The sequence below is a fragment of the Balaenoptera borealis genome (genome assembly GCF_965194805.1).
Source record: "Balaenoptera borealis genome assembly, chromosome: 19".
Taxonomy (NCBI): domain Eukaryota; kingdom Metazoa; phylum Chordata; class Mammalia; order Artiodactyla; family Balaenopteridae; genus Balaenoptera; species Balaenoptera borealis.
In genome coordinates, this window is record NC_138878.1 from 11,313,532 (window position 1) to 11,326,122 (window position 12,591).

The 12,591-nt window shown below is 41.9% G+C and overlaps 1 protein-coding gene across 5 annotated transcripts in view; it reads left to right on the plus strand.

The window, feature by feature from the left end:
* CFDP1 (craniofacial development protein 1) overlaps nucleotides 1–12,591 on the plus strand; it is a 138,676-nt gene that overhangs the window by 19,973 nt on the left and 106,112 nt on the right. For all 5 annotated transcript variants that reach the window (XR_014237298.1, XM_082366409.1, XM_082366410.1 and 2 more), the window contains exon 5: nucleotides 7,950–8,069. Coding sequence is in view for 4 of the 5 variants with exons in the window: in XM_082366409.1 (XP_082222535.1) it covers nucleotides 7,950–8,069 (120 nt within the window). In the remaining variant the exon portion in view is untranslated. The remainder of the gene's footprint in view (nucleotides 1–7,949; nucleotides 8,070–12,591) is intronic.

Genomic DNA, 12,591 nt, shown 5'->3' on the forward strand with positions numbered 1-12,591 from the left:
ATATCATGCCACTCCCTTCTGGCTTGTAGAGTTTCTGCTGAGAAATCATCTGTTAGCCTTATGGGAGTTCCCTTGTATGTTATTTGTCGTTTTTCCCTTGCTGCTTTCAATAATTTTTCTTTGTCTTTAATTTTTGCCACTTTGATTACTATGTGTCTCGGCATTTTTCTCCTTGGATTTATCCTGAATGGGACTCGATGCGCTTCCTGGACTTGGGTGGCTATTTCCTTTCCCATGTTAGGGAAGTTTTCGGCTATAATATCTTCAAATATTTTCTCGGGTCCTTTCTCTCTCTCTTCTCCTTCTGGGGCCGCTATAATGCGAATGTTGTTGCGTTTAATGTTGTCCCAGAGGTCTCTTAGGCTGTCTTCATTTCTTTTCATTCTTTTTTCTTTATTCTGTTCCGCAGCAGTGAATTCCACCATTCTGTCTTCCAGGTCACTTATCCGTTCTTCTGCCTCAGTTATTCTGCTATTGATTCTTTCTAGTGTAGTTTTCATTTCAGTTATTGTATTGTTCATCTCTGTTTGTTTGTTCTTTAATTCTTCTAGGTGTTTGTTCTTTAATTGTTGTAGGTCTTTGTTAAACATTTCTTGCATCTTCTTGATCTTTGCCTCCATTCTTTTTCCGAGGTCCTGTATCATCTTCACTATCATTATTCTGAATTCTTTTCCTGGAAGGTTGCCTATCTCCACTTCATTTAGTTGTTTTTCTGGGGTTTTATCTTGTTCCTTCATCTGGTACATAGCCCTCTGCCTTTTCATCTTGTCTTTCTTTCTGTGAATGTGGTTTTTGTTACACAGGCTGCAGGATTGTAGTTTTCCTTGCTTCTGCTGTCTGCCCTCTGGTGGATGAAGCTATCTAAGAGGCTTGTGTAAGTTTCCTGATGGGAGGGACTGGTGGTGGGTAGAGCTGACTCTGCATTTAGTCTTAAGAGTCCCTCTGTGTTGTAGAGTGTCTCTCAGTTTGGGTTGTTGCATTGTTTCCTCATGGTTAACTTCATATTAATCACTTTAGACAAAAATACTACATTGATGATGTTTTGTCCTCCTCAGTACATCTCATTGTTAACACCGATTATTGGTGGCAATAAGTTAGACTACTTAGGCAATATGTGTCAGAATTCTCCATTGCAAAGACACCCTTTTCCCATATAATCATTTTAGGGATCCATTAAATAAATCTTGATGATGTGAATTAAGAATGTATTTTGCTGGGCTTCCCTGGTGGTGCAGTGGTTAAGAATCCGCCTGCCAATGCAGGGGACACGGATTCGAGCCCTGGTCTGGGAAGATCCCACATGCCACGGAGCAACTAAGCCCGTGCGCCACAACTACTGAGCCTGAGCTCTAGAGCCTTCGAGCCACAGCTACTGAAGCCCACGTGCCTAGAGCCTGTGCTCTGCAGCAAGAGAAGCCACCGCAGTGAGAAGCCTGCGCACAGCAACGAAGACCCAATGCAGCCATTATTTAATTAATTAATTAATTAATTATAAAAAATAAACAGGGAACTCTCTTTAAAAAAAAAAAAAAGAATGTATTTTGCTGCCAGAAATCATACTGGGAACTATTGAGCTATCCAACAGAGGTTAGTAGAACACTGATAGTGAACCAAAGTCCTACAGAAATAATACAGAAAGTGTTTAATATACCGTTGGGAATATAGCTTTTAAATTTTTGGAAATTTTTCTTGGCTCGCATTATTTCCCATGTGTCATATAGGATATCTAAGAAAGATTTATTATAACTTTACCATTGACTTTACATAGAGAGTAATGAGAAAAGCTGGTGAATAACTGTCGTTATGAGAAATCATTAAATTTCCTGATCAAATTAAATTTTGTGGATTTATTAATATTTATAAATATAGTTGACTGACACAAATTTTCTATTTCTTTTTTTCTATAAAAAAAATTTTTTTTTCTTTCATTTTTTAAAGCAAATGGATGATGATTTTAAATACTGGATGAGTATTCAGAGAACCTGCTGTTTCCATCATTTGTCAGAAGAGGGCAGCACCATATCTATCAAAAAACAGCAGTATGAATAAGGAAACACTTTTTTTCCATAAATATGCACACTCTCACGCACATATATTTTATACTCAAAAGTAATATATGCTTATTACTTTAAACACATACGTGCAGAGATATATAACGTGACAAGTGAAAGTTCTGTGTAACGCCTTCCTCCTAAAAAAACCCCAAAATTCTGTTAATAATTGTCATGTTGGCAGGATTTTTTAAAAAACTTCAATTATTTATACTTAAATTTAGGTATTATAAGGAACCCTCATGTAGGAACTTGGAGGGCCTGAATTTTGACAACCAGATGCAAAGTTGGTAAATGGATTTGAGCATGTCTTTTAATCTCTTGATGTCATTATTCTGCTTTTCCTTTTTGTCTTTGTATCAAGTTAAGAAATGTGAGAAAGAGCTACTGATGACTGGGAGGAATTTGTAAGTGTAAGCATAAGGTAGTGTTAGCACAAAGTTAGTCTTTTGGGTTTTTTCTAATTATGTTTTAATTGTTAAATTTAGGATTTTTACCTTTTTGTTTCGGTTTTCTCCCACTTGAAAAATGTGTAGCTTATTAACCTTGGTGAATGAGGAAATACAGTATTTTTTATCCTTCCCTATCATATAACCAGCTGAGCCAGTTAGCTCAGAATTTCCTAAATGATTCACCTTTTGGAAGAGGCCAGTCATGGAAAGTTTCTGCCTAAATAAAGACTTCTCAGGAAGTTCTGATTAAGTGAAAATGAAGTTAAGATGGAATTCCTTCTGCTAGCACTTGAATTAACTGTTGCTAATGATGGGCCTTTTCCTGTCAGGGTTCCCTCTTGTACATTAGGAGTGGTCTATAATTTAACTGTTCTCCTACTTGAAGATATTTTGATAGCGAATCCTGCCCCCCCTCCTCCCGTCTGCATCTAGGTCAACGCCTGACTTGCAGGATCTTAGTTGCCTGAACAGGGATTGAACCCAGGCCCCGGTAGTGAAAGCGCCGAGTCCTAACCACTGGACCGCCAGGGAATTCCTGCGAATCTGTTCTTATTGCTTGTTAAAAGTGGAGTTCTTCTAGGCATATTCTCAATATACAGTAATCTGCTTATTATTACTTTGTGTCATTTATCAAAGTCCCTGAGAGAAATATTCCAGTTTAAAGAACTTGTTTCCTAGTGAATATGAATAAGACTTTTTTTAAAAAGATAAATTTATTTATTTTATTTTTGGCTGCATTGGGTCTTCGTTGCTGCGCATGGGGTTCCTCTGGTCGCGGCGAGCAGGGGCTACTCTTCGTTGTGGTGCACAGGCTTCTCACTGCGATGGCTTCTCTTGTTGTGGAGCATGGGCTCTAGGCTCGCGGGCTTCAGTAGTTGCAGCATGCAGGCTCGGTAGTTGTGGCTCGTGGGCTCTAGAGCGCAGGCTCAGTAGTTGTGGCGCTTGGGCTTAGTTGCTCTGCGGCATGTGGGATCTTCCCAGACCAGGGCTTGAACCCGTGTCCCCTGCATTGGCAGGAGGATTCTTAACCACTGTGCCACCAGGGAAGTCCATGAATAAGACTTTGACGGTAAGAAATTAATAGAGATATTCCCACAACTTATACTTTTTTCCATGCTTCCTTTATGCCACTTACTATATATCATGTTTTGTTATGATTTGTTTTCATGGTTGGCTGTCCTGATGGACTGTGAGCCAGTCAGGGCAGAGACCATGTCATATCTTTTTATATGTCTCATGTTAAACACAGTGCCTGCATCTAGGTCGCTTTTCAGAAAATGTCCACTGAATTGTCTTAGGTTGCTGGTAGAAAAGTTTTGTTAGTACTGTGGTAAACAAGTAAACAAAACATACTTTGCATAAAGTCTTCTTTTACTTTCCCTATGATTTGGGCCACTTGATCTTTATCTTCTCTCATCACCAGCATTCTAAAGTTTCATAATGATGTGCCTTTATGTAGATCTTTTTAAATTGCTGGGTCATGGCAGTTCCCCGGTGGCCTAGTGGTTAGGATTCAGCACTGTCACTGCTGTGGCCTGCATTCGATCCCTGGTCGGGGAACTGAGATCCCGCAAGCTGCGTGGTATGGCCAAAATATTTTTAAAAATAAATAAATAAAATAAATTGCTGGGTCAAATATTCTGTGGAACAATCATTTTGTGGAAACTTCTAGGAAATTTTTCTTTTTGTTCATAACTTCCCATATTTTCTTATTCTGAAATTCCTATTGGTTAAATTGATGTAATAGTAAGGCTCTGCTAGGCTATGCTGGGGTAACAAATAAACCCAGAAAGTCCGTAGCATAACACATATTTATTTCTTACTGGTACAAAGTCCAACACAGGTTGGGTAGCACTACATCTTACAACTCAGCCGTCCGAAACACGTAGGAAACACATAGCCTTTGAGGTTGCTGTGGCAAAGGAAGAGCGAATAGATACATCTTCATTTAATTTGTCTGTTTTGAGAATGAGACTTCAGCCCTGCCATCTGAGTCTGGAACTTATGTGATTTTCATTTCTCCAACGAGTAATGGGTTCTGGGTTGGGTAGGGGTCAGTAGCCTGTGGTATAAGGTAGAGAAGGGGATCTGGGACCTAGACGCTCCTGATACAAACTTTCAACTAGTTTTAGCCCCACTCCTCTCCCCGACCTTCAAAGTTTCCTGGTATCTCAATTTACTGAGCCTTTCTAGGATACTGCTTGCTTGTTGGCCATTTCACATGGTTACCAACTTGAGAGATTGGAGCAAACAAAGACTTAAGTCAACTATTACTTGTGTGTTTGCTTTCTACCATCAAAAAATTTGATTGACATCTTTCTCCTATTATACCTGTTCTTATCCTTGTGTAGTTTTGCCTTTGTAAATTTGTTTACCACTGTTTGGCAGGGTTTTGGTAGGGAGTAGAGTTCAAACCACCATTTCCAAGTGGAAGTTTCCACTTGTTCTTCATAAGCCATCTCAGGTCTGCCCCAGATTCTACCCAGGGCAAGGAGATTTAAAGCAACTTTCTAGGCCAGTACTCTGGGACTCTGCATTAAGCCTCAGGTTTGGATGTAGGTTTATTTTGGTTGTCTCTATAGCAGTGTAAGTAATCACCCCAGAATTTAGCAGCTTAAAACAGTTGTTTTATTGTAATTTCTTGTAGTTCCGGGGTGGCTGAACTCAGCTAGATGGTTCTTGTGCAGAACCTCTCATGCAGTTGTAGTTAGTGGCTGGGTCTGGGGCCATCTTGAAAGTTTATTTACTCGCATGTGTGGTGCCTGGGCCAGGAAGAAACACCTGGGGTCTGGAACGGGCTCCTTAGGTATCTCTGTCTCAGTGGTATTCCCATGTGTTCTCTCCAGCATGGCGGCTTCAGGGCAACCAGACTTCTTGTGTGGTAACTTGGGGTTTCAGAGGTGCATTCTTGAGAGAGAGCCACCTGGAAGCTCTATCACCTTTTCTCAGTGAGCCTTACAAGTCATGTAGTGCCCCTTCCACTGAACGTTGTGAGTCGAGGCAGCCACAAAGGCCCACCCAGTTTCAAGGGGGGTGACATATACTCTCCCTTTCACTGGGGTAGTGTCAGGTTCTGGAAGAGCATGGGGGTTGGGAAATTTGTGGCAACCATCTTTGGGAAATAGAATTTACTGAAGGGTTCTCTCTAGCATTGCTACTTAATCTCTAGATGAGAAAAAGTAACTTAACCCCTTAGATATCAGTGTTCTCACTCATGAAATGTAAATGTGTTAGCTGCTGCTACAGAAATGCTACAGACCATCCCAAAACACAGTGGTGTACACCAATAAGAATTTATTTGTTGAACATGTGTTTCTAGATATCTGGGGTTCAGCTAATCTAGGCTGGTCTCCAAGCTGCTTGTTGGGTTCAGATCTGCAGCATGTGTCTTTCAGCCATCTTGGACCAGCAGCTCCCTGAGGCATACTGTTCTTATGGCTAAAGGGAGGAGCTCAAGGGGCAAGTGAAACAGCACAAATACATTTAAAGCTTCTTTTTCTGTCAAATCAGCTAACATCTCATTGACTGTTGAAGCAAGTCATGTATCCAAGCTCAGCATCGGTAGGGTAGGGGAGTATCTTCTTGGTCCACAGGGAAGGAGTGAATATTTGCTGAATGGTGGTCTAAGCTATCATATAAATTCTTTCTCTTGTTTTTGACTCTTGACTCTTAGTACTGAGAGGTTTACTTAGGAGAATAGAGGGACACACAAATTAAGCCCAATACAGAGTAGGAGCAGATTTGGGGGGGACCTTGATTTGGGGGGTTCAGCAGTTTATATTTGATCCTCTGAGTAATAGTGAGCCATCATAAGAACTTGAGTAGGGGAGTAACAGAGTGTTCGTTTGTTTGTTTGTTTGTTTGAAGTTATCCTTCAAGATTAAGGCAGTCTTTGCCAGTGAAGATTCTTAATGTAAAACTCTCAACCTCTTATTTTGTGCCACTTGTGTGGGTGACACAGTACTGAGTGCAGGAGTGAGATGGTTCTTAACGAGAAAATTTGGTTCTGGTCCTAAGAAGCCTAGAAGGAAGAAGAGAAAAGATAGAGACTTCTATTCCTGCAAATCTAGAATTTATAGGATTCGTCTGTCATTATGCTGAATGACCTGTTTGAACACTCATGGCACAGTGACCATAATCTTGGACCCTCCGACAGACAGATTGGCATTTAAACAAAATTCCTCAGATGTTTTTATTGACTTGTCAAACCCAGGCCAGCATTAGGCATTTTGCTTCTTTATCTGAAATTTCAGGCACCATTAATACTTTTATTTGATCCTTTAGGACTCAGTTTTGTTTTGTTTTGTTTTTTTTGGAGAATTACGTTTTATTTGGCGGACTTGATGAGGACTTAAGCCTGGAAGACAGCCTCTCAGATGACTCTGAGGGACTGCTCTGAAGAGGTCAGGGAGGAGCCAGGATATATAGGAGATTTTGCAAACCAGGTAGTAGGAACATCAAAAGATTATTGTTAATTAAAGAAAAACAGGGACTTCCCTGGTGAGGACTCAGTTTTATTGAGAGCATTTTTTCCAGATTTGAAATTGGACAGGATTCTCAATCGTGTCGCTTTCTTCCACTCCTAAATCACTGCCTATCTGGCCGGTTTTAAGGAATTTTGTTCCATCTTTGGGTTGTTAGGTATAGAACAGGAGCCTTCTTTAGAGTATTCCCAATTGTTTATACTGTTGCTTTTCTCCTTGAAATCATGCCAGTGTTTTTCTCCCAAATACTCCATCTCCCCATTCCAACTTTTTTTTTTTTTTATTAAAAATTTTTTTTTTTTAATTAATTAGTTAATTTATTTATTTTTGGCTGTCTTGGGTCTTCGTTTCTGTGTGCGGGCTTTCTCCAGTTGCGGCGAGCGGGGACCACTCTTCACCGCGGTGCGCGGGCCTCTCACTGTCGCGGCCTCTCTTGTTGCGGAGCACAGGCTCCAGACGCGCAGGCTCAGTAGTTGTGGCTCACGGGCCTAGTTGCTCCGCGGCATGTGGGATCTTCCCAGACCAGGGCTCGAACCCGTGTCCCCTGCATTGGCAGGCAGATTCTTAACCACTGCGCCACCAGGGAAGCCCCCCATTCCAACTTTTACTTAAGTGTGAGCACTAATCTGCGTGTGAGGTGCAGTGGAAGAGCCCTTTTCAGCCTTCACGTCGGTGACCCACATGGGCTGTGATTCAGTGGTGACTATCACGCTGACAGAAGTAATGGAGGGGATTTGAGAGACATCAGACTTACATATGCTGTAGTTTCATTTGTTAAATTAATAAGGGGACAATGTCTTTATCTAGAACTGTCACAGTACGCTTTAATCATAAAGCTCAGCAGCCAGAACTTATAGAAAGCCCAGTGGGTTTTTCCTTGTTGTTATTTATGCCCTTTTCTTAGATTTTGTTTCTTTCTTTTTATTCCTCTTGTAAACTTGGTGTCTCCTTCCTTGGTACAGGGTGACTAAGGAAGTGGATGCTACATCTAAAGAAGCCAAATCCTTCTTCAAGCAAAATGAGAAAGAAAAACCCCAGGCTAATGTCCCTTCAGCTCTGCCGTCACTTCCTGCCGGGTCAGGGTGAGTATTCTAGTCTCAGGTCCAGGTGTACCTGGCACGTTGGAGAAGCTGTTTTCAGTACAAGGACACCCTTCACCTGTAGCTCTCGTGACTCCTTTCCTGAGAGAAGGAATTCTGCTGCTGTTGTGCCTTTGCTGAAATATTTGCCAAAATGGGGGAGGCAGAGGAAAATTAGCCGTAGGCTTCTTGTTTGATTCTGAAAAAAGTCCTGATACACAGTGTTGGCCACAGAGCTGAACACATAGTAGACTTTACATTCAAAAAATAATTTTTTTTTAAAGCATGACATTTATTTATTTGTTTGTTTATTTATTTATTTTTGGTTGCGATGGGTCTTTGTTGCTGTGTGTGGGCTTTCTCTAGTTGCAGTGAGTGGGGGCTACTCTTCATTGCGGTGCTCGGGGCTTCTCATCGTGGTGGCTTCTGTTGTTGCAGAGCATGGGCTCTAGGCGCATGGGCTTCAGTAGTTGTGGCACATGGGCTCTGTAGTTGTGGCTCGCGGGCTCTAGAGCTCAGGCTCAGTAGTTGTGGCGCATGGGCTTAGTTGCTCTGCAGCATGTGGGATCTTCCCAGACCAGGGCTTGAACCCGTGTCTCCTGCATTGGCAGGCGGATTCTTAACCACTGTGCCACCAGGGAAGTCCCTAAAAAATAATTTTTGAATGAAGATATCAGCAGATCATCAGAACTTGTAATAAAAGATTTGGGTTGAGTACTTGCTTCCACCCCCAAAGACCTCGTAGGAACAGAAAAAGGTCAAAGCTGACTTACAAATAATTTTGTTAACACATCATCAAGAACTTAATAGTTTTTCTCCCTTCATATTTTCCATACTACATGGGCTATTTTTAGCTGAAGACTAGAATTCTTTCTTTGGAGGAAATAAAAATTCCTTTCTTCTTAACCTGTATGTAAGATGGAAAGCATCACCGTAAGTATGAGGAACCAGGGCACTAGCCTACAGAGAAGTGAACATGGACCACACCCGTTGTAACACTGATCACCTGCTGACTCCTGAGGGGGAGCTCTCTGTCCTTGAGGTGTTTGGGGTAGAACAAGTCATCTGTAGGGGCTTCGCTGATCCTTAAGTCAGTTTGTTGCTTCATCCTTCCCTCCCAAAACACTGTTTTGTTTTGTGTTTTTACATTAAAAAAAAAAATCGTTGGTTTTCCTGTCAGGTTACGAGCTTTTATAGGACAGGCCTTTCTCGTCTTTGCAGCCCTGGCTCCAGACAACACTGAGTTACACTGGTGAGCATTTACCCAAAAGCAAACCCTGAGACAAAGGTTTGAATGCAACTCATTCGTGTGGGAGGTGATTCCAGGAAGCCCGAGCAGGGAAGTGAAGAGGCGTGGGAAGGCAGCCAGCGCGGGGTGTACTTTCCAGCCGCTGCTGGCGGTGGCTGCTCCTCAGTCCTGCTGGTAGACTTGGCAAGGGCGAGGAGGCTGGGGTGTTTACCCTCCAGCTCCCGTCCGTGCTGGCTCAGCTGCTTCCTCGGCGCTCAGGCCACGAGCTGCAGGTGTTTGCAGTGACGCTGCTCTCAGGGTGCCATGGCGGTGAGTGCAGGGGCGTGTGGATGGCCTGTGTCCACATCGGCTCCATACTTTCTATCTGCTTCTTAATCCAAGCATTTCTCTCCCACTGGAGCAGCTAGGTGGCAGAAGTCGTGTAGTAGTTACACAGGAACCTGAGAAGGAAAAGGGTTTGAGTGCTTGCTACCACAGTGGAAATTAGGCAAACACCGAGGAGGGCACCTGTGAGAGGAGCGGAGTAATGCGAACAGAGTTCTCCAGACTGACCCTCTTAATACTCTAGGCCAGTACTTTTCAAGCTGTGGTTTGCAATCATCATTTAAGAGAAATGAAATAGAATAAATGTCATAGTACATCATGTGGTAAGAATAAATATTGTTTTCACAAAATTTTTATTTCAGTGTGGGTTTTGTTTGTTTGCTTGTTTTCGGTTGTGCCCGCGGCTTGCAGTATCTTAGTTCCCTGACCAGGGATCGAACCCAGGCCCCCAGCAGTGAAAGCACCGAGTCCTGACCACTGGACTGCCAGGGAATTCCCTATTTTGGTTATAAATGTGCTTGTACAGGGTGACGAAATAAACTATATATTTTATGAGGGCTGATATAAAAAATATGAGGCTCTTGGCTGAAGCAACATGCTTTTAGCCTTCTAATCATTATATTGTTTGACAGGGATTTTCTTCATACCAGTGACTTTCAAACTTTATTGACTGCAACTCAAAATAAGGAGTACATTTTACATTATGACTTAGTATACCCATAAATATAGGTATGTTAAAAAGTGAAATAAAAATTTGGTGAAATTATATTTACCTTTACTATGTATGGTGAACTCTTCTATTTTCTTTCCATTAGTATGTAATTATTATGTGTAGTATGTGTCATTTAAAAAAATGTTATGACCCATTGAATTGATTTCACAGTCTGTTACAACCTGAATGTGACAAATACTGCTCTAGACTACTTACAGAAGTAGCCTTCTGCAGGCTTGTCTCTGGGTTACCAGGCTTTTATCTGGTATTATTAAACAGCGTCTCTTGGCATTTATTGAAAGTGTTACTGTAAATTAAGTACTAGATTAAGTACTAGATAGAAATAAAGGCAGAGTTTCTTCTGCCTTAGGTTTCTAGCATGGTTAGTTTCAACTAGCATAATTTTTACTTCTGTCTTCCTTGGGTGTTTCTTAAAATAATCCGTATTAATGCTTAGAGATTCTACTTGGAAACAATGTGTTTCAGAAAACACTGTTACCATAGTTATGGAGATAACCAGAGGAGGGAGAAGTGGTAGCTTGTCAAGGTCACCTTGTTTAAGTCACTAAGTCACTCATGGAAATCTCACTGTATTCTGTATTCATGCCTTCTTTTCTTTTTTTTTTTTTTTGTATTTTTTTTTTTCTAAGTAAGCACTACCTACAAATACAACCCTGTTTTGTTTTTTAAAAATTTACTTATTTATTTATTTATTTATTTATGGCTGTGTTGGGTCTTCGTTTCTGTGCGAGGGCTTTCTCTAGTTGTGGCAAGCGGGGGCCACTCTTCATCGCGGTGCGCGGGCCTCTCACTATTGCGGCCTCTCTTGTTGCGGAGCACAGGCTCCAGACACGCAGGCTCAGTACTTGTGGCTCATGGACCTAGCTGCTCTGCAGCATGTGGGATCTTCCCAAACCAGGGCTTGAACCCGTGTCCCTTCATTAGCAGGCAGATTCTCAACCACTGCGCCACCAGGGAAGCCCCATGCCTTCTTTTCTTAGAAAGAGCTAATAGCCTTTGGAAGATAAGAAATCTGCTATGATGATATCTGTATTAGGGGAACCCAGCAGGAAACAGATGGCATCCTCAAATTAGGATACCTTGAGGAGAGTTTAATAACTCACAAAATAATGAAAAACCACAGGGAGAGGGACAGTATGGTGTCTCTGGGCCTAGTAATAATGAGGCTCCATCACCACCCCTAGACCTGAAGGGGCAAGACAGGGAGCAGCTTATGGCAGTGAAGATAGGGTGGGCCTCCTGTCAGGAGCTGAGAACTTCACTTGAGTGATGGACCATCTAGGGGGAAGCCAGGGGAATAAATATCCAAATATTCCATTCCTCCCTCCATCCCATCTCTTGCTAGGGCACTCCATTGGCCACTGAGGCTTATGAAAGAAAAAATTATCCTAGTACTTGTTAAAATGGTAAGGAAGACTTATTCAGGATTATTGCAGTAGTTGTTAATGACTATCACAATAGGGGGGAAAGATCAGACTTAACTTTGAATACAACAAAGACAGCTGGGGATTTATAGCCAGGGAACAGAATTGGGGGTGGGAGGATGATCAGTGGATGGAACAGTGCTGAGGGGAGACATGAGAAGTAGGGGGATTCTTGCTGAGCTGACCTAACAGGGTTCTTGCTGAAGACAGGCCAAGGACTTATACATCAGAGGTGGCAAATGAGGAACTTGATCATATGTTGAGAGTGATCAGATATGAGTAGGCAGTTCTGTTTAAACTGATTTAGCAGGATTCTTGCCAAAACTGAGCTATGCAAGCCCGTCAAGGATGGGGCCAAGATTGAGGCTTAGTCGAGAAGAGGCCTCAAAGGAGCCTGACTAAGGTTGGATAAAGGAGCCTTTTGTCCATACAGGACAGCATCTGGGGCAGAGAGCAGCGTGGAGAAGGACGTAGAGGGAATCTAGAGGGGTCAACCAATGACATATCTTTTAGTAGATTAATGAACGACTGACTCCTTTATAAAGGGGTAAAGTGAAATTTGAGCAAAATCAGTTTCTTTGAAAGCTATAATGGCACATAACAGATTACAAGGATATGTCTGCCTCAGTAAAAAAGTCCTCACAGTTTGTACATGCAAATGGGGACACATTTAATTATGATACATGTACCTTGAATTTCTGAATAAATCCAGAAGATGACCTTCAAGGTTGGCATGATCATTTTTCTGCTATTCATCTCAAAAAGCTTCCACAGTTGTAGTTGTGCTTGGGTAAA